This window comes from Bos indicus, chromosome 26 (genome assembly GCF_029378745.1).
Source record: "Bos indicus isolate NIAB-ARS_2022 breed Sahiwal x Tharparkar chromosome 26, NIAB-ARS_B.indTharparkar_mat_pri_1.0, whole genome shotgun sequence".
In the NCBI taxonomy this organism is placed as follows: domain Eukaryota; kingdom Metazoa; phylum Chordata; class Mammalia; order Artiodactyla; family Bovidae; genus Bos; species Bos indicus.
This window is the reverse complement of record NC_091785.1, coordinates 35,203,744-35,225,247: the sequence shown is the minus strand read 5'-3', so window position 1 is coordinate 35,225,247 and position 21,504 is coordinate 35,203,744. Positions and strand designations below refer to the sequence as shown.

Below are 21,504 nucleotides of genomic sequence, written 5' to 3'. Positions count from 1 at the left end.
TTGTCACAGTTGCATCCTCTGACATCCTGGTTGATTGACTTTTTTTTTTAATTTGCAGTCAGCAAAGTTTATCTTTTGTAGTATTCAGTATGGCTTGACAAATGCATAGAGTCATTATCAACCACCGCAGTATTAAGAACATTTTCACAACCCCAGAAGTTTCACTGTGAAGCCCTCTTGAAGGCAATCTCTGCCTTTACTACTTCTGGCAAATAACTCATCTCTTTTCTATCCCCACAGTACAACACGTGGCCTTTTGGTCTGGCTTCTTTCACGAGGCAAAACGTATTTAAGATTCAGCCATGCTCTTGTAGGAATCAGTAGTTAGTCCCTCGTCTCAGTTTTCGTACCTTCCAAAGCTTATGAAGAAGTGTCACATTTCCTCAGTCTACCTGGTTTCACTGTCAATGCCTCACCTAAGGCAAGTTCCACGGTATCGTCTAGCTTTTTGCCTCAGGACGTTTACTGGTATCAGGACAAGCTGATACCAGACATGCTGGCACAGCGCAGAAGTTCAACACCCTCAAAGGCATCACTCAACCCTCAATGGAGGAGAGTTAGTGGATCAATACCCCACTCTCCTAGTCCTTCAGTGGTTTAACCCTGAGGAGCATTCTACATATTTCTTCAAAGGTCCCAGTGGGTCTGAGTTCATATTTCCCAGTACAGTACCCAGCTTCATAATGCACATATTGTTGGTTTTCCTCTCTTCTCTGAAACTCTCTATTGCTTCAATTGTGCTTCCCAGGTTCATCTTGTAAATAAACTATCTCACCCAGTCCTTGTGTCTTTTGGAACATTCTTTCCCCAGACAGCCCCATGGTTCACTCCCTCATCTACTTGAGATGTTTAATAACCGTTTCTCCTGAGAGAGATCTTCTCTTACCATTCTATTTTAAATTGCAAGCTTTATCTCCCTTTTTGATTTATTTAATAGGACTTATGACCATCTAACTTATAACCACACACACAGTGTGTCTGTGTTGATTAATTTCAATTAGAATACAATTAGGTTCAACTAAGTGTTTACCTGGTGGCTCAGCTGGTAAAGAATCTGCCTGCAATGTATGAGACCTGGGTTGGATCCCTGTGTTGGGAAGATCTCCTGGAGAAGGGAAAGGCTACCCACTCCAGTATTCTGGTCAGGAGAATTCCAAGGACTATATAGTCCATGGGGTCTTAAAGAGCTGGACAGGACTGAATGACTTTCACTTTCACTTTAGGCTCAATTAATGCAGTGGTTTTAGTCAACTTTTTTAACTGTTATGTCACTAGAATGTAAAACACTCTTTGCATAGAGTAGGCACTCAATAGAAATATACTGAATAAATTAATTTTTCAAGTGGTTGATTTTATTCCATATAAGAACCAACTTCCTATTTTAAAAACTCTAAAAGCTTCACTGACCTTCAAAATTGAATGACACCAAACACCAAAGGTCAAATGACTCTATCAGGCATATTACACAAAATATTTCCATACTTAGCATGAAGCTTGACTGAATCCTCTGAGTTGCCTCTGAAGTCTAAGATATTATATTATAAACAATAAAAGACTATACTACAGTATAGAAATTTGGTATGGAACCAATATTATTTTTCCTTGTAATAGTTCACATGAAACCAAATCTGACAGTTATATATCATGTATCTGGTGAGCCTATTTAATGATTCCAAACATAATATCACCTATACAACAAACATGGATATTGGAAAGAATTTTTTTAATCCTTTATTTTCAGTCTCATTTTCATTATTTTTTTTTCCTAAATCTTTTTATAAGAAAGGAAAGTAATTCTTGGTGTTCTTGAGCAGAAATTAAAATTCCTTTCAGAATATTTTTATTACCTGGACACTGGATAAAGGACCACTCATAGTTCTTCTCTTTAGGACAAAGACTGGTATCAAGAAGCATCTCATTATTAAGCATTCCAACAAGCTTCATTGGTCCCCGGGAAGACCCTTCAATGCAGTGTCCTCTTCCAGTATTACTAGGATCATTGCACCAGCCACATCCAGGTTGTTCCAAACATTGTCCACAGGTCCTCAATCCAGAACAATTTTGGGCTGCATGGCAGGAACATTATTAACAAATATGTTACACGACTTTATATTCAAATGGAATTACAAACTAATGGAAAAATAAATATGATCTGGAAAAAAGACAATAAAGGGTCATCTATGGTTAATGTAAACATTTTGTAATAATAAGAAACAGCAATTACTTCAAGAGCAAGTAAAGCATACATTATGAATAAAGAAGAGATGAATAGACTGGCATGGAGAAAAATGAAATTAGCACTCACACACTTCTGAGAACTGTACCAGTACTAGGACCTTTTTATGCAGGAGCCCATAGACCACACTTACCATCGTCTGTGACATAGAGCAATGTTAGCTCTTCTTGTGCTCAGGAAGTGCCTCTAAGGAAAAACTCTGCATCTGCCTGTGAATGTCCACTCTAAGTCATGCTTACCCATTCCCTGAGATAGCTGACCCCAGCATGGACAATGCTCTCCTTAAGGGTCCAAGATACTAGCATCTGCCTGATATGCGATGTTTGAAAGTAATCTCACTCAAAGAGCCAAACTGAACGGGAATATGGAAACTGGATACTCTGCCTCAGCAGGCAACCAGCAGGACAGGTTCTCTCTGACTTCCAGGGCTGCAGAATATTATCTCACTGAAGCTCAACCTTTTTTTGTCTAACTGATATCTAGACTATGAGCCTCAACAAAGCCCATGAAAACCGTGATGCCTTTCCCAAGGATGAATATATTACCACCTGCCATCATATTCACAATAGTTGCTATGTGATGTTTTGAATTTTTACTTCAAAGTCATAATACCCTGTATCAGGCTGAGGTTTCTTAAATTAGTCTCACTGATTTTTTTTTTTTTTTTGCTATAAAAGGCACATATTTTCTTGGGAATTGTTTATCCATAGAACACAGCACATAAGCACAAAGTACCATGAATGGTCTTCTAGTCACGAGCTAGAAGAACCTCAGAGAGAAGGAAAAGCCAGGCAGGCTTCTGGCCGTCTCAATTTCATTTTTGTTGTAATAACTTAATTGTTACTCAGTTGTTTAATATGACTGGAAAGAGGAGTGCGCCTCAGAAAGCTGCAAGTAAGAACAGCATAAGCTTCTCAGCAAACAAAACAGGAACTCAATACTGTAGACGGTGCAGGGCTAATAGAATATTGGATTAAAGAATTCATCAATTACAGTATGATTTGTTGTTGTGAATTTTTTCAGTGCTGAGCATTTCAGGGACTAGATGTAAGAAAGTGAAGAATGACTTCCATCTCCCATATTTCCTTAATAATAAATTTAAAAGGAAGAATATTCTTTGAGTCATTGAACACAAGTGATTAATGTTAACCCTGTAGACAAATAATTCAATGACATGAACATACTTCTTTCTGAAAATTTTTTTCAGCAGTACACGGCATTAAACGGCACTTCATTTAAAATATCCTTAGATAACTGAACCTTTCATATATTATAATACTCCTCCTTAGACTTTTTACTGTGAAATATTTCTCTTTTATCTGTAGCTAGCCCACAGTACCGTTGACTAGATTATTCTAATTGTCTTCAAACCTATATTGGGTTGGTATGAAGCCAATGGGAAATAATGTCAAACATCAAATTAGGTATGCTGGCTTAACATTCTCATTATTTCCTGTCACATGATAAACTGAAGTAAATCTTTACTAGGTCTCATCCAGAATAAATCTAGACTTTACAGTCTAAAGAGATCTCTGAGGAAAATAAAATTTATTTTAGGATTAACTTTTTAAGTAAAATAACCAATCAAATTTCTTAAAGAAGCATAATGTACAATATCCGCCTGAAACTGGGGAGACCTGGGTTCGATCCCTGGGTTGGGAAGATCACCTGGAGAAGGAAGGACATGGCAACCCACTCCAGTATTCCTGTCTGCAGAATCCCCATCAACAGAGGAGCACAGCAGGTCCAGGCCATGGGGTCGCAAAGAGTCAGACGTGACTGAGAGATGAAGCACAGCAAGCGCACTCTCAAACACAGCATGCCTGCTCTGTTGCTTTTCAAACAGCTGGGTAAGTCTTAGATTGAAGAATCCTGCCTTTCTTGCATTGACTGAATGACAAACTAATAATGGTCTGTTTATTAGAATTTATGCTTTAAAAAGGAGAAGGCAATGGCACCCCACTCCAGTACTCTTGCCTGGAAAATCCCATGGACGGAGAAGCCTGGTAGGCTGCAGTCCATGGGGTCGAGAAGAGTCGGGCACGACTGAGCGACTTCACTTTCACTTTTCACTTTCATGCATTGGAGAAGGAAATGGCAACCCACTCCAGTGTTCTTGCCTGGAGAATCCCAGGGACGGGGGATCCTGGTGGGCTGCCGTCTATGGGGTCGCACAGAGTCAGACACGACTGAAGTGACTTAGCAGTAGCAGCAGAAGCTGCAGCAGCATGCTTTAAAAATGAGCTACAAAATGTCATATTTAGAGCAACATTCACTCTCCTATATTTTTTATATGTGAAATTATTACAAAAGTTAATACTGGTTTAGTTCTTGCTCAAGAGTGTAGAGCAATGTGCACGCTGAAAAATTAGCAGAATATTGATTCCTTATAGTGGTAACCAAAAAAACTGAAAGACTCTAATGATTTTTATTTTCTTACAGAAAACAATAATATGGGAAAGTTTTTGTAGGCTGTGCTATTTTGACTACATTATGGCTAGAATGGAGACTATGTATGAGCTATAAGTAATCAAAGCAATCATTTGTTACTTTATTTTTGGCTTTTTGAAAAATTAACTTTTATAATATTCAATATGGTTTATGAGATGTGTAAGAATTTGAAAAATCAATCCATAACAAATTATATCACCAAATGATGACTGGAGACTTCTGGTTTCCAGTCCAGCATGGAAGGAGTTTAGAAGTCACCACTCCATCTTAAGAAAAAGAAAAATCAGCCACAGACTGAAAAATCAACAACTCCTTAGATCCATGAGACAAGTGAGGTCACAGGGCAAACAACAGCATCCATAATTGGAGAGCGAGCAGAATACACAAAATCATGACTTAGTGGCACGGAAACCTCTTCAGGACACAGTGCCGGGGTAAGATAACCTGAACTGTTAACTACTGAATTGCCGGAATCTCAGTGTGGACAACTCTAAGGCTTCATATCTCCAGAGGAACCCAGTTACGGGAAGAGCCCCGACATTTCTGTGGGTGTGACCTTCAGGAGCCCTAATAGGTTCTCACAGTTAATATTGAAGAAAACCCCATTGTGCTTTTGACAATGGGAGGGGAAAAGGAACTATTCTGAAATATGCCAGAGCACTGTTCTTAATAAGTCTGGAGAAACTGTTTAACAGACTAAACTGGGGTTTTATCAGAGCATAACTGAACCAGTTAAAGGGAAATAACCAACTCTAGCCTGTTCTAGTCTTTCACGTGGGGAACGAGAAATATACAACTCCAGCTCCCTCGGCTATCCTGTACCACCTGAGAGAGGGAAAAAAGAAAAAAACAAAAAACTGGGATGTACTAGTGAAGTGAAGTTCAGAGAACTGTACAGAGCACAGGCTCACCAAAAGACTGAGACCTAACCACAGGACTGTAGAACACCTCCCCTCCCCAAAATCCTACTACTACATTACTAAAAGCCTACTTACAACAGTTTCTTTTACCCATATTTTGTATCTGACTGTCAAGAGAAAAACTACAAGGAATACCAAAAGGCAGAAAACACAGAAGAGACAGAGTAATAAGCATCAGACCAGACAGGGCAGGGATGTTGGAATTATCAGATCAGGAATTTAGAACAATTATGATAAATATGCTGAAGGTTCAAAAAATACGCTAAAGGCTCTAACAGAAAAAAGACAGCATGCAAGAAGAGATGGGCAATATAAGCACAACTATATAACTCTTAGAATACAAAAGATAAGAAAATCTAAATGACCTTGGGTCTGGTGATGATGTTTCAGTCTAACACCAAAAGCACAATTTATGAAAGAAAAAACTGATGAATTTGACTTTGCCAAATTTTAAATCTCTGCACTGTTAAAGATACTGTCAAAAGAATGTAAAGACCAGCCACACAGTGGAAGAAAATATTTGCAAAAAACACATCTGATAAAGGATTGGACTTCAAAATATATAAAGAATATTCAAAATGATAATAAGAAAACAACCAACTCAATTTTTTAAAATAGACAAGGAAGTGGGGAGGGACTAGATGGATACATGAGATTAAGGGATACAAACCACACTGAAAAAAGAGATAAGTAACAAGACTATACTTATTCTTGTGTAAGTATATACAAGAAATATAGTCAGCACAGGGAAATAGTCATTATTTCATAAAAACTTTAAATGGAGTATAAACAACAAAAACACTGAATCACTATGCTGTACACCTGAAATGAACATAATACAGTAATCAACTATACTTCAATAAAAATTTTTTCATAGGCAAAAGACCTGAACAGACACCTCACCAAACAAGATATATACAGAATGCAAATATCAAAAGATGGTCCACATCATTTATGATTAGAGAACTGAATTCTAAAACAATAAGATATCATTATAAACCTAATGCTGTTTTTGTTTAGTTGGTAAGTCATCCGACTCTTTATGCCTTCCTCTCTATTCCATTCCCCTTATTAGTTTGCTGCTGCTGCTGCTAAGTCACTTCAGTCGTCTCCGACTCTGTGTGACCCCATAGACGGCAGCCCACCAGGCTCTCCCGTCCCTGGGATTCTCCAGGCAAGAACACTGGAGTGGGTTGCCATTTCCTTCTCCAATGCATGAAAGTAAAAAGTCAAAGGGAAGTCACTGAGTCATGTCCGACTCTGAGCGACCCCATGGACTGCAGCCCACCAGGCTCCTCCATCCATGGGATTTTCCAGGCAAGAGTACTGGAGTGGGGTGACATTGCCTTCTCCCCTTATTAGTTTAGGCCCTCATGATTCCTCTTCTCCTCTACTGCTGATGGATGTTACAGATTACCTAAAATGGAATGTGTTGTTGCTTGTTGTTTATCCACTAAGTCATGTCTGACTCTTTTGCAATCTCATGGACTATAGCCTGCCAGACTCCTCTGTCCATGGGATTTCCGAGGCAAGAAAACTGGAGGGATTTCCTTCTCCAGGGGACCTTCCCAATCTAGTGATGAAATCTGCATCTCCTGCATTCAAAGGAGATTCTTTACCACTGATCCACCCGGGAAATCCCTATAAACCTATTGGGATGGCCAAAATCCAAAACACTGACACCTCCAAATGCTCACAAGTGTGTAAAATGTGAAGAAAGAGGAACTCTTGTTCATTACTGGTGGGATTACAAAACACAGCTACTTTGAAAGACAGTTTGGTGGATTGTTCCTCATTTACAAAGAAAAATTTCCTTCAAGTTCCATTTACTAAGAAAAACACTTCAATTAATCACTGAAGACAACCTTCTAAAAGCAATATAAAGCTTCAGTTCAGTTCAGTTCAGTCGCTCAGTTGTGTCCAACTCTTTGCGACCCCATGAATCGCAGCACGCCAGGCCTCCCTGTCCATCACCAACTCCCAGAGTTCACCCAAACTCACGTCCATCGAGGCGGTGATGCCATCCAGCCATCTCATCCTCTGTCGTCCCCTTCTCCTCCTGCCCCCAATCCCTCCCAGCATCAGAGTCTTTTCCAATGAGTCAACTCTTCACATGAGGTGGCCAAAGTACTGGAGTTTCAGCTTTAGCATCATTCCTTCCAAAGAAATCCCAGGGCTGATCTCCTTCAGAATGGACTGGTTGGATCTCCTTGCGGTCCAAGGGACTCTCAAGAGTCCTTCTCCAACACAACAGTTCAAAAGCACCAATTCTTCAGCGCTCAGCTATCTTCACAGTCCAACTCTCACATCCATACATGACCACAGGAAAAACCATAGCCTTGACTAGACGGACCTTTGTTGGAAAAGTAACGTCTCTGCTTTTTAATATGCTCTCTAGGTTGGTCATAACTTTCCTTCCAAGGAGTAAGCGTCTTTTAATTTCATGACTGCAATCACCATCTGCAGTGATTTTGGAGCCCCAAAAAATAAAGTCTGACACTGTTTCCACTGTTTCCCCATTTACTTCCCATGAAGTGATGGGACCTGATGCCATGATCTTCATTTTCTAAATGTTGAGCTTTAAGCCAACTTTTTCACTCTCCACTTTCACTTTCATCAAGAGGCTTTTTAGTTCCTCTTCACTTTCTGCCATAAGGGTGGTGTCATCTGCATATCTGAGGTTATTGAAATTTCTCCCGGCAATCTTGATTCCAGCTTGTGCTTCTTCCAGTCCAGCGTTTCTCATGATGTACTCTGCATATAAGTTAAATAAGCAGAGTGACAATATACAGCCTTGACGTACTCCTTTTCCTATTTGGAACCAGTCTGTTGTTCCATCTCCAGTTCTAACTGTTGCTTCCTGACCTGCATATAGGTTTCTCAAGAGGCAGGTCAGGTGGCCTGGTATTCCCATCTCTTTCAGAATTTTCCACAGTTTATTGTGATCCACACAGTCAAAGGCTTTGGCATAGTCAATAAAGCAGAAGTAGATGTTTTTCTGGAACTCTCTTGCTTTTCCATGATCCAGAGGATGTTGGCAATTTGATCTCTGGTTCCTCTGCCTTTTCTAAAACCAGCTTGAACATCAGGAAGTTCATGGTTCACGTATTGCTGAAGCCTGGCTTGGAGAATTTTGAGCATTACTTTATTAGCGTGTGAGCTTAGACCATTTCTAATACTGTTCTATTTATAACTGTAAAAATGGCTGTGAAGACTTACTACTGTCAAAGGTTTGGTGAATAACTAGAAACATATAGCACAAAAAGATAACATAAATCCACTGCATATAATTCATACTAAAAATAATACAATGTTGAAGGCAAAGCATGACAAAACTATTGCTCAGCAGCTGACATTCTGAAACAGTAACACTACTGCTGAAAGCACGTGGATTTTGAGCAAGGATGTCATCTTCATTCCTAGTCTCTATTTTATTCTCTGGCATTTCCTCACTGCTCAGTAAATGTTTGTTAGTTAAACACATGGAAAAGTATTAAATGTAATAGAGAAGGAGTTTGTGTTCATAAGGAGTGGGTCACTGCCAGGTAAATGCTACTTCCAAAGAACACAAGGGCTCCTTGAGGCAAGATAAAATGCCCCTCTTTCCCACAAGGATGCACAGGATGTACAATTTTAGAAGTTAAGGAACAAAAACAACTGTGATTAGACATCATCAGCTCCAATGAGCTATATACAGCCACAGGGAAGACAGATGTGGTGACAGACATAACAGTGAGAGAAAAGACCTAGAGAAACAGAAAATCCAGCAGACTAGACTAACTGCTCAAGGAACAAACGGCAGAAGTGGAAAGTAAGCCTCTACAACAATCAAGAAAGCAAAAGAAGCAAAACATCAAAAATCAAGAGTGCCAAAACAGCTCTAAAGAACTGATCCATGCATGCCTAGCTAACAATCTCACCAACAGTAGTTATCATCATTTGGTTCATCTGTGGTCAAACTGAAGTTCTTATCTGTGTTAAAATAGTTAATCATTTTTAATTTACCTTTCCAAAAATGTAGCTTCAATCTTTACAACGGGATTACAAGGTTCTCAAAAATTCACTTTAAATAGATAAAAAGCTCCAGATTTTAAAAAAACGTAAAAAAGGAAAAATATTTGAACCTCATTTAACAAATAACAACATGGAAAGTACAAATGAATTTAAGATACACTAAACTTTTACAAGGATAAAAATGGCAGAATGGAGCACACCTCCCCCCAGAAACAAAACAGAAATACCCCTACAAGTGGAACAATTTTCACAAAAAACCAACTGAAAACTGGCAAGAGGTCTCTTATTCAGCCAAAGCTGTAAGAAAAGATAAAAACACTAATCTGAAAAGATAAACACACCCCAATGTTTACAGCAACACTATTTACAATAGCCAAGACATGGAAACAATCAATTCAGATGACTGGCTTAAAAAGATGTTGTGTGCAAAAATAAACTCAGAATAGATTACAGACTTAAATGTAAGGCCAGAAACTATAAATCCATTAGAGAAAAACATAAGCACTATACTCTGTGACATAAATCACAGCAAGATCCTCTTTGACCCACCCCCTAGTACACTGAAAATAAAATCAAAAATAAACAAATGAGACCTAATTAAACACAAAAGCTTTTGTACAGCAAAGGAAACAAACAAGATTAAAAGACAACCCTTAGAATGGGAGAAAACTATTGCAACTGACAAAGGATTAATCTCCAAAATATATAAGCAGCTCATATAGATCAATATCAGGAAAACAAACTGCCCAATCAAAAAATGGGTAGAAGACCTAACTGACATTTCTCCAAAGATATACAGATGACCAATAAAGATATGAAAAGATGCTCAACCACACTAATTATTAGAGAAATGCAAATCAAAACTACAGTGAGGTATCACCTCATACCAGTCAGAATAGTCATCAAACAAAAAAATCTACAAGTATTAGAGAGGATATGGAGAAAAGGGAATCCTCCTATACTGTTGGTGGGAATGCAAACTAATGAAGCCATTATGGAGAACAGCGTGGAGATTTCTTTAAAAAGTAGGAATAAAATCTACCATATAAAACAGCAATCCCACTACTGGACATATACCCTGGGAAAGCCACAATTCCAAAAGACACATATATCTCAGTGTTCACTGCAGCACTATTTACAATAGCCAGAACACTGAAGCAACCTAGATGTCCATCTACAGATGACTGGATAAAGAAAATGTACATATATACAGTGGAGTATTAATCAGCCATAAAAAAGAATGAATTTGATTCAGTTCTAGTGAGGCGGATGAACCTAGAGTTTGTTATACAGAATGAAGTAAGTCAGAAAGAGAAAAACAAATATCATTTTTTTTTTATTTTTAAACTTTACATAATTGTATTAGTTTTGCCAAATATCAAAATGAATCCATCACAGGTATACATGTGCTCCCCATCCTGAACCCTCCTCCCTCCTCCCTCCCCATACCATCCCTCTGGGTCGTCCCAGTGCACTAGCCCCAAGCATCCAGTATCGTGCATTGAACCTGGACTGGCATCTCGTTTCATACATGATATTTTACATGTTTCAATGCCATTCTCCCAAATCTTCCCACCCCCTCCCTCTCCCACAGAGTCCATAAGACTGTTCCATACATCAGTGTCTCTTCTGCTGTCTCGTACACAGGGTTATTGTTATCATCTTTCTAAATTCCATATATATGTGTTAGTATACTGTATTGGTGTTTTTCCTTCTGGCTTACTTCACTCTGTATAATAGGCTCCAGTTTCATCCACCTCATTACAACTGATTCAAATGTATTCTTTTTAATGGCTGAGTAATACTCCATTGTGGATATGTACCACTGCTTTCTTATCCATTCATCTGCTGATGGACATCTAGGTTGCTTCCATGTCCTGGCTATTATAAACAGTGCTGCGATGAACATTGGGGTACATGTGTCTCTTTCCCTTCTGGTTTCCTCAGTGTGTATGCCCAGCAGTGGGATTGCTGGATCATAAGGCAGTTCTATTTCCAGTTTTTTAAGGAATCTCCACACTGTTTTCCATAGTGGCTGTACTAGTTTGCATTCCCACCAACAGTGTAAGAGGGTTCCCTTTTCTCCACACCCTCTCCAGCATTTATTGCTTGTAGACTTTTGTATCGCAGCCATTCTGACTGGTGTGAAATGGTACCTCATAGTGGTCTTGATTTGCATTTCTCTGATAATGAGTGATGTTGAGCATCTTTTCATGTGTTTGTTAGCCATCTGTATGTCTTCTTTGGAGAAATGTCTATTTAGTTCTTTGGCCCATTTTTTGATTGGGTCATTTATTTTTCTGGAGTTGAGCTGGAGGAGTTGCTTGTATATTTTTGAGATTAGTTGTTTGTCAGTTGCTTCATTTGCTATTATTTTCTCCCATTCTGAAGGCTGTCTTTTCACCTTGCTGATAGTTTCCTTTGATGTGCAGAAGCTTTTAAGGTTAATTAGGTCCCATTTGTTTATTTTTGCTTTTATTTCCGATATTCTGGGAGGTGGGTCATAGAGGATCCTGCTGTGATGTATGCCAGAGAGTGTTTTGCCTATGTTTTCCTCTAGGAGTTTTATAGTTTCTGGTCTTATGTTTAGATCTTTAATCCATTTTGAGTTTATTTTTGTGTATGGTGTTAGAAAGTGTTCTAGTTTCATTCTTTTACAAGTGGTTGACCAGTTTTCCCAGCACCACTTGTTAAAGAGATTGTCTTTAATCCATTGTATATTCTTGCCTCCTTTGTCAAAGATAAGGTGTCCATATGTGCATGGATTTATCTCTGGGCTTTCTATTTTGTTCCATTGATCTATATTTCTGTCTTTGTGCTAGTACCATACTGTCTTGATGACTGTGGTTTTGTAGTAGAGCCTGAAGTCAGGTAGGTTTAACACACATATGTGGAATCTAGAAAATGGCATTTATGAACCTATTTGCTGGGAAAGAATGAAGACACAGACCTAGAGAAGAGACTCGTGGACACAGCGGGGGAAGGAAAGAGTGGGGTGAACGGAGAAAACAGCATCAACATATATACACTATAATGCGTAAAACAGATAGCTGTTGAGAAGTTACTATATAACACAGGGAGCTCAGCCTGGTGCTCTGTGATGCTAGAGGGGTGGGATGGGGGAAGGGGAGAGAGCCTCAAGGAGGAGGTATGTGTGTATGATTATGGCTAATGCTCGTTGTTGTACACTGAAGCCAGTACAACACTGTAAAGCAATTTTCCTCCAATTTAAAAATGAATTAAAAAAAGATGTGTGTGTATAGAATGGAATGTTACTTATCCACAAAAAAGAATGAAATATTGCCATTTACAGTAACATAATGGACATAGAGATTATCATAGTGAAGGAAGTTAGAGAAAGACAAATATTATATATCATGTATACAGAGAATCTTAAAAGAATTAATGTATACACAAAACAGAAACAGAATCACAGATTTATAAAATGGACTTATGATCACTGAAGAGCAAAGGGAGGGTAAGGATGGGGGACTAAATTAAGAGTACGGGATTAACAGATAAAAATTACTATACATATAATAGATAAGCTACATGATTTACTATATAGCACAGGAAACTATATTCCATTATCTTTTTAATAACCTATAATGGAATATAATCTGAAAAAGGAATATATATATGTGTATGTATATGTGTGTGTATATATATATCTATATACTTTTATACACACTTAAAACTAATATTGTAAATAAACTATATTACAATAAAAAATGCAAAAACAAGAGCTGTTAAGATACACCCAGAAATTCCAACAACTGTTTTAAGATTTCTAATAATAGTAAAGAGAAGAAAACAATCTATGACATTAAGGAATATTCTTAGCAAATGAATAAAGAAAATACTCTTCAGATTAAAAAAGCCAATGAGAATCCATTTTTGAAATCCACGTCAGTTACTGAAAACATTTGGCAAAACTAATACAATTATGTAAAGTTTAAAAATAAAATAAAATTAAAAAAAAAGAAAGATAAATTGCAAAATTCTGAATGCCAAGGATAAACAGAAAAGTTTTTAAAGCTCTCCAAAAAAGGGAAAAAAAAGATGTCTTATAAAGGAAAGAATATTTGACTGGCATGAAAATTCTAACCCACAACATCAAATGCTAGATATTCTAAGGAAGGAAATATTTAGAACTCTACACCCAGGTATTTCATGATTCAAGTGAATATGAAAAAATGCAAAGATTCAAAAGGTTTACTTCGTGCTAAGTCATTTCAGTCATGTCTGAGTCTTTGCGAACCCATGGACTGCAGCCTGCCAGCCTCCTCTGTCCATGGGATTCTCCAGGCAAGAAAACTGAAGTGGGTTGCCATGCCCTCCTCCAGGGGATCTTCTTGACCCAGGGATCAAACCTGTGTTTCTCACATCTAACCTGCATTGGCAGGAGGGTTCCTTACCACTAGCACCACCCAGGAAGCCCAAAAGGCTTACTAACCAACAATTTATTTGGAAAGAATTACTGAAGACTATTTTCCAGAAGACGAACAAATGAGAAGGAAAGAAAGATTTGTGAACAGAGAAGACAACTTAGACAACTCTAAATAATTTTTAGAAAGTTCTTAAAATTTTAAGAGCTTGGAGACTTTCCAAGTACCTTTTCCCCTACCTTTTAGACTTCTTTTCATTGTGAAATATAACACACCTACAGAGAACTACATAAAGAAAAACGTGAGATTAATAAATTATTGTAAATGAATATTCTGTGCCTGCATTCAGTTTAGAAGCAGAACACTGCCTCCCTACCCTTTTCCTAATCAGCACCTCTAATCTTTCCCAGCAGCAACCACTAGCCAACATTTATAAAAACCTTACCCAACAGTTCTACCTAAAAAATTCATTCCTAAATGATACAGCATAGTTTTGCCTAACTTTATCTAAATGGGTCATACATACATAATCTTTTGTGTCAGGCATCTTTCACTAAACATTGATGTTTCTGGAGAAACAAAAGCAGCAATTAAGGCAGGAGAGGCTGAGCAATGTCTCAACTCCCCACAAGTATCCAGGGCTGGTATTCAACTCTCCTGGGGAGCTGGTTCCTAGTTATAAGACAATTTCTGTGCCAGCAAGACCATTTTATGTCTGCAACAAACCCACTGCTACAGTCTTGATCAAGTATATTCCTGTTCTTTATCAAAATTCCTAAAAAGGGAGAGCAACAGGGAGCTCAATACAGTCAGATCCAGCCATCCCTTCCCAGGAACACCTCTCTACTTGATACCAAGAGCCTGGGAGGATAAATGCACACAACAGCTGCAGCCTGCAAGTTCTAGTCTACATGGTAGCAATTACCCTTTGTCTCAACTCTTTACGCAACAGTGGTGCCCAATATGGAACAAATATGGATTTGGCTAGGTTCCAAGGAGAAGAAAAGGCTTCCCAGGTGGCACTAGTGGTAAAGAATCCACCCACCAATGCAGGAAACACAGGAGACTCAGGTTCAATCCCTGGGTCGGGAAGATCCCCTGGAGGAGAAAATGGCAACCCATTCCTGGATTCTTGCCTGGGAAATCCCATGGACAAAGGAGTCAGGAGGGCTACACCATGGGATCGCAAAAGAGTCGGACACGACTTAGCAACTAACCAACGACACGACATACCACCATTGTGATGATATCCTCATCAAAAAATGCTTAACTTGAATCTAACCATAAGGAAACAATTAGGCAAATGAGGAAACCTGCAAAGCAACTGGTGTAAATTCTTTTAAAAATCACACTTGTGAAAAAAAGAAGACATGGGAAGTGTGGCTCAGACGGTCAAGCATCTGTCTACAATGCAGGAGACCCGGGTTCGATCCCTGGGTCAGGAAGATCCCCTGAAGAAGGAAATGGCAATCCACTCCAGTACTATTGCCTGGAAAATCCCATGGACAGAGGAGCCTGGTAGGCTACAGTCCATGGGGTCGCAAAAAGCCGGACACGACTGAGCGACTTCACTTTCACAGAAACACAATGCAACAATATATGATTCTTCCAAAGGAGCACTTTCATGAAGTATTCCACTGTCTGCAATACACACTCAGAGTTTGGGGGAGCACAAACATGGCAAAATGTTAAAGGCTAAGAAAATTACTGGAATTCAAAATGACGGGATAATGTAAATCAGGGGCTTGTAGCATTAAGAGGCTTTAAAACTAGTTTTTAATTGTAAATAGCAATTGTTAATGGTAACTAGTTGTAGTGTTAATCGCTCAGTCATGTCCAATGCTTTGGGAGTCCACAAACTGTAGCCCGCCGGGCTCCTCTGTCCACAGGATTCTCCAGGCAAGAATACTGGAGTGGATTGCCAATCCCTTCTCCAGAGGATCTTCCCGACCCAGGGACTGAACCTGAGTCTCCTGCATTGCAGGCAGATGCTCTACCTTCTGAGCTAAAAGGAAGGCCTAGCAACAGCATTTTTTCTCATTTTTTTTTTAATTAAACTTCCTCAAACTTCTCGGCCCGTCACAGAAAGGGGATTTATGTTGCAGTTAAACAAAAAGAGACTCTAGAGAATCACTTACGAGAGCAGGTGGCAGTCTGCCACTCCAGACACTGCCCGTATGGGAAAGAGATTATGTAGGCGTTGGAGTCGACGCACCGCCTGGTGCTGCTGCACCACATACACTCCATGCCGTTGCTCGTGCAGTTGGAGCACGACGTCCTTAAAGAACAGGGCTTTTTGCACGGCCTCGCGTTCTGATTCGGACTAACTGGAATAAACCAACAAAAGATAATTATTGTATTTACTAACTGCTTTTTTGACACAAGGATGTGAGTGTTGTTCGTTTTGTTGTTGTTTAGGGAAGGTCTCAATGAAGCCAAGTGTGGGATAAAAATTAGAGTCAAAATTATATAAGGTAAAATGAGAATGAAGATGGCATGTCAATACTTCTTAAATGTATTACCTACTTTGAAATTTATAATGCCCTGGAAAATTTTAATCCTTTACAAAGTACACAAAATTGTACAACTTAAATTTGTTTAACAGCAATGTAATACATGACTTAGGCTTTTGTTTCTATTGGCTAGATAATATGTATGGTTATCATTATTTACTTTTTAAGCTAGCCACACTTCTGTTAATGTAAACATTCCACACCTTATAAAAGCAACTAACAATACAATTTACTATAAAATCTTAACATAAAACATAATCTTTATCACACCTATTTGGATTGCTATGTTTTAAATGTTAGTAAGTATGTGGGGAAATTGTACCCTGTACTCCACTTCTAGGAATGGTAAAATGGTGAAGCTTCCGTAGCAAACAGTATGGCAAGTCCTCAAAAAATTAAACACAGATTTACCATATGATATAGCAATTCCACTTCTGGCTATATACACAAAGACGTGAAAGCAGGAGCTGAAACAGTTATTTGCACACCCATCTTCACAGCATCATTATTCACTATAGTCAGTAGGTAGAAGCAACAAGTGTCCACCAATGTATGAAGAGGTAAAATGTGGACTATGAACACAATGGATAAATATTCAGGTTTAAAAAGGAATGATATTCTGACACACACTACAAGATGGGTGAACTCTGAAAACATTATTTGAAAGGAAATAAGCCAGTCACAAATGGACAAATACCCCATGATTCCACTTATATGAGATACTTAGCAGTGGGGTTGGGGAGAGGTGATTTGGGAGTTATTGTGTAATGAATATGGAGATATAGTGTGGGAAGATGAAAAAGTTCTGGAGATGGATAGTGTTGACAGATTAACAACAATGTGAATGTACTTAATGACACTGAACTCGACACTTAAAAATGATTTAGAAATCTCAATCATATCTCAAAACCACTGAACGAAAAAAATGGCTAAAATTAAGTTTGACATTATGTATATTTCACTGCAATACAAAATATAATATTTGAAAAGAGAAAAGAATTCAGTACTCCTTTCTCACTTAACGAAACTCCATTTCAAAGGATGTAACAGGAATGCTTCTTTTCACTTGCCAACTGAAATAGAGCTATAGGATTAAAATGATTCTATATTTGTTGTTAATCTTAATGATTAATCTTTCTTACAACAACTATTATTATAAAAGCAAAACACAGTAAAAAATTAAGAACAGATTATTACTATAACATCAATATTTTAACCAAGAAATAAAGATTGTATAAAACAATACAATTCTATTACTTTAATGCTGAGGTCACTAACAGTAAATGGGGAAAGTGGACAAAGATAAAATTTACACAGAAATCAGCAGCATTAAAAGATGGTGAAAGTTACTTCAGGCCTATGTAGGATCACAGGCTGGAAGGGGGTTGTGGGAAGAAGAGCTGGAAATATAAACTACATCTTTAAAGAAACATTAGTTTACAGGACTACTTACCAACAGGTTTTTCACAGACAAGCCCATCTGCCATAGACGTGCAAGGATTAGCTTTTAAGCCTGCCACTGCAGCCCTTTCTAGATACGCACAGAACCCAGAGTCATTAGGTTCACCAGGAAGCCACTGCAGCGTCGTATTTGTAAATGGAGACATGTCTTCCCATCCCCAGTAGGATATATTGATCTTGCGTAAGCCTACCCAAGGTGATACTTTCTGTAAACAACAGCAAAAGCAACATTTTTTAAAAAGTGAGATGTAAAAATCCTGTGTCACCTTCCTTAGCAAACAGTTCATTATCTTTAAAAATTACATTTTTAAATATATCATAGTACCTTTCTAATCACACCTAATACCAAGGAAAATTAACAATCCTAGAACACCGTGGAAAATGATGCACAATAGAACACTATGTCTAAACTATACATTTAGCGACATGACTCAGGTCATTTATTTAGCCTTTGTGAACCTCAGTTTCCTATTCTATAAAATGGGGTATCTGATATACATATCTGTCTTACCTATCTTATGAAATGCATGCATGCATGCTAAGTCACTTCAGTCGTGTCCGACTCTGTGTGACCCTATGGACAACAGCCCACCAGGATCGTCTGTCCACAGGATTCTCCAGGCAAGAATACTGGAGTGGGTTGCCATTTCCTTCTCCACTTATGAGAATAGATCATTTTTAAAAACAACATATTGTATTGCTACTGTTGTTACTGATATTTCTGCTGCAGCTGCTATTACTAATGCTACCATCAATCTAATGAGTTATGGAGTTAAAAAAATAAAGCTCAAGTGCCATTATACGCACTGCGAGAAAATAGAAAACAAAACCATGAACAGGAATAAAGGCTGAGTGAAGACTTCACAAGAGGTTCACAAAAAGACAAAGAGGTGCCTCTCTTCCAGATCAGACCTCTACTAGTACAGTAGGACTTAAGTGCAGTTTTAGATAAAATTAGTCATTTATTTTCATTATTAAACAGATCAAGAAATAAATAATAAAGATCTTTGACCCTGTTGCCTAAAACTTAATTAACAGAGGTTGATAAATGCCACCAAAGTAAATATTCTTAACACTCTCAGCAATATTTCAAAAGCAGCTTAAAAACAAAGTATATTCTGTATTTATATATTTTAATCATTCCTAAATTTTAAAAGGCTATTCTAATGAGACTGACAAAATAATGATATATTCTTATGCTAGGCTACTCTCCTTACAAATCTTTATAGATTGCAAACATCTCTTTTTCTTGTCTTGTTTCTGCTTAGATTTATACATCTCTTTTTGAGATTCTAATTTTCATTTTTTGTAGCTTAACTGAGGTATAATTGATAAATGAAAATTATACATATATAAGGTGTGTGGCATATTTGTTTGGCATATGTGTTTCACATTGTAAATTATCACATCAAGGTAATTAAGCACAAGCTGGAATCAAGATTGCCGGGAAAAATATCAATAACCTCAGATACGCAGATGACACCACCCTTATGGCAGAAAGTGAAGAGGAACTAAAAAGCCTCTTGATGAAAGTGGAGAGTTAAAAAGTTGGCTTAAAGCTTAGCATTCAGAAAGCGAAGATCATGGCATCTGGGCCCATCACTTCATGGGAAATAGACGGGGAAACAGTGGAAACAGTGTCAGACTTTATTTTGGGGGGCTCCAAAATCACTGCAGATGGTGACTGCAGCCATGAAATTCAAAGACGCTTACTCCTTGCAAGGAAAGTTACAACCAACCTAGGCAGCATATTGAAAAACAAGAGACATTACTTTGCCAACAAAGGTCCGTCTAGTCAAGGCTATGGTTTTTCCAGTGGTCATGTATGGATGTGAGAGTTGGGACTGTGAAGAAAGCTGAGCGCCGTAGAATTGGTGCTTTTGAACTGTGGTGTTGGAGAAGACTCTTGAGAGTCCCTTGGACTGCAAGGAGATCCAACCAGTCCATTCTGAAGGAGATCAGCCCTGGGATTTCTTTGGAAGGAATGATGCTAAAGCTGAAACTCCAGTACTTTGGCCACCTCATGTGAAGAGTTGACTCATTGGAAAAGACTCTGATGCTGGGAGGGATTGGGGGCAGGAGGAGAAGGAGACGACATTGGATGAGATGGCTGGATGGCATCACCGACTCGATGGACGTGAGTCTGAGTGAACTCTGGGAGTTGGTGATGGACAGGGAGGCCTGGCGTGCTGCGATTCATGGGGTGGCAAAGAGTCGGACACAACTGAGTGACTGAACTGAACTGATCACCTCATATAACTTTGTGTGTGTGTGTGTGTGTGTGTGTGTGTGTGTGTGTGTGGTAAGAACATATAAGATCTACTCTCTTAACAAATTTCAAGTATACAATATAGTATTAACTACGGTCAACTGTCCCATACACTAGATCTCCAGAACTTATTGTCCTGCATAACTGAAACTTTGTATCCTCTGATCTACATTTAAACATTTCTCCTATACCCAGCCCCTGGCAACCATTATTCTACTATCTGCTTTTATCAGCTCAACCATTTTAGATTCCACACATAAATGAGAACACCCAGTATTTGTCTAAGTCTAGCTTATTGTATGGAGAAGGCAATGGCACCCCACTCCAGTACTCTAGCCTGGAAAATCCCATGGACGGAGGAGCCTGGTGGGCTGCAGTCCATGGGGTCGCTAGGAGTCAGACACAACTGAGCGACTTCACTTTCACTTTCATGAATTGGAGAAGGATATGGCAACCCACTCCAGTGCTCTTGCCTGGAGAATCCCAGGGACGGGGAGCCTGGTGGGCTGCCATCTATGGGGTTGCACAGAGTTGGACACGACTGAAGAGACTTAGCAGCAGCAGCAGTAGCTTATTTTATATAGCATAAATGTGTCTCCAGGTCCATCCACGTTGTTAAAAAACAGAAATTCCTAATTTATTTAAGTCTGAATAAAATTATACGTGTGTGTGTGTGTGTATATATATATATATGTACATAAATATTTATGTTTGTATATTTTCTTTATCCATCCATGTATCCATTCATGAAGACTTAAGCTGGTTCCATAACTTGGCTATTTGGAAGTGCAGATATCTCTTCAAGATAGTGATTTTATTTCCTTAGGATATAGAACTGGGCTTCCCTGGTGGCTCAGATGGTAAAGAATCCACCTGCAATGCGGGAGACCTGGGTTCGATCTCTGGGTTAGGAAGATCTCCTGGAGGAGGGCATGGCAACCCACTCCAGTATTCTTGCCTGGAGAATCCCCATGGACAGAGGAGCCTGGAGGGCTACAGTCCGTGGAGTTGCAAAGAGTCAGACATGACTGAGCCACAAAGCAGAGCACAGGATATATAACTAGGTGTGGCCCTGTTGGATCATATGATATTTTTAATTTGGGGGGGGAACTCCATACTGTTTTCCAGATTGACTATACCGGTTGTATTCCCATCAACAGTATATAAGGATTCCTTTTCTCCACATTGTTGCCAACATTTGTTATCTCTTGTCTTTTGGACAACAGCCTTTCTAACAAATGTGAGATGATAT

General features: G+C 38.7%; 1 protein-coding gene across 3 annotated transcripts in view; it reads right to left on the bottom strand.

The window, feature by feature from the left end:
• Positions 1 to 21,504, bottom strand: part of ATRNL1 (attractin like 1) — an 808,308-nt gene that overhangs the window by 606,046 nt on the left and 180,758 nt on the right. For all 3 annotated transcript variants that reach the window (XR_011564298.1, XM_070780901.1, XM_070780902.1), the window contains 3 exons: positions 17,976 to 18,189; positions 16,148 to 16,336; positions 1,848 to 2,066 (listed from right to left, as the gene is read on the bottom strand). Coding sequence is in view for 2 of the 3 variants with exons in the window: in XM_070780901.1 (XP_070637002.1) it covers positions 1,848 to 2,066; positions 16,148 to 16,336; positions 17,976 to 18,189 (622 nt within the window). In the remaining variant the exon portion in view is untranslated. The remainder of the gene's footprint in view (positions 1 to 1,847; positions 2,067 to 16,147; positions 16,337 to 17,975; positions 18,190 to 21,504) is intronic.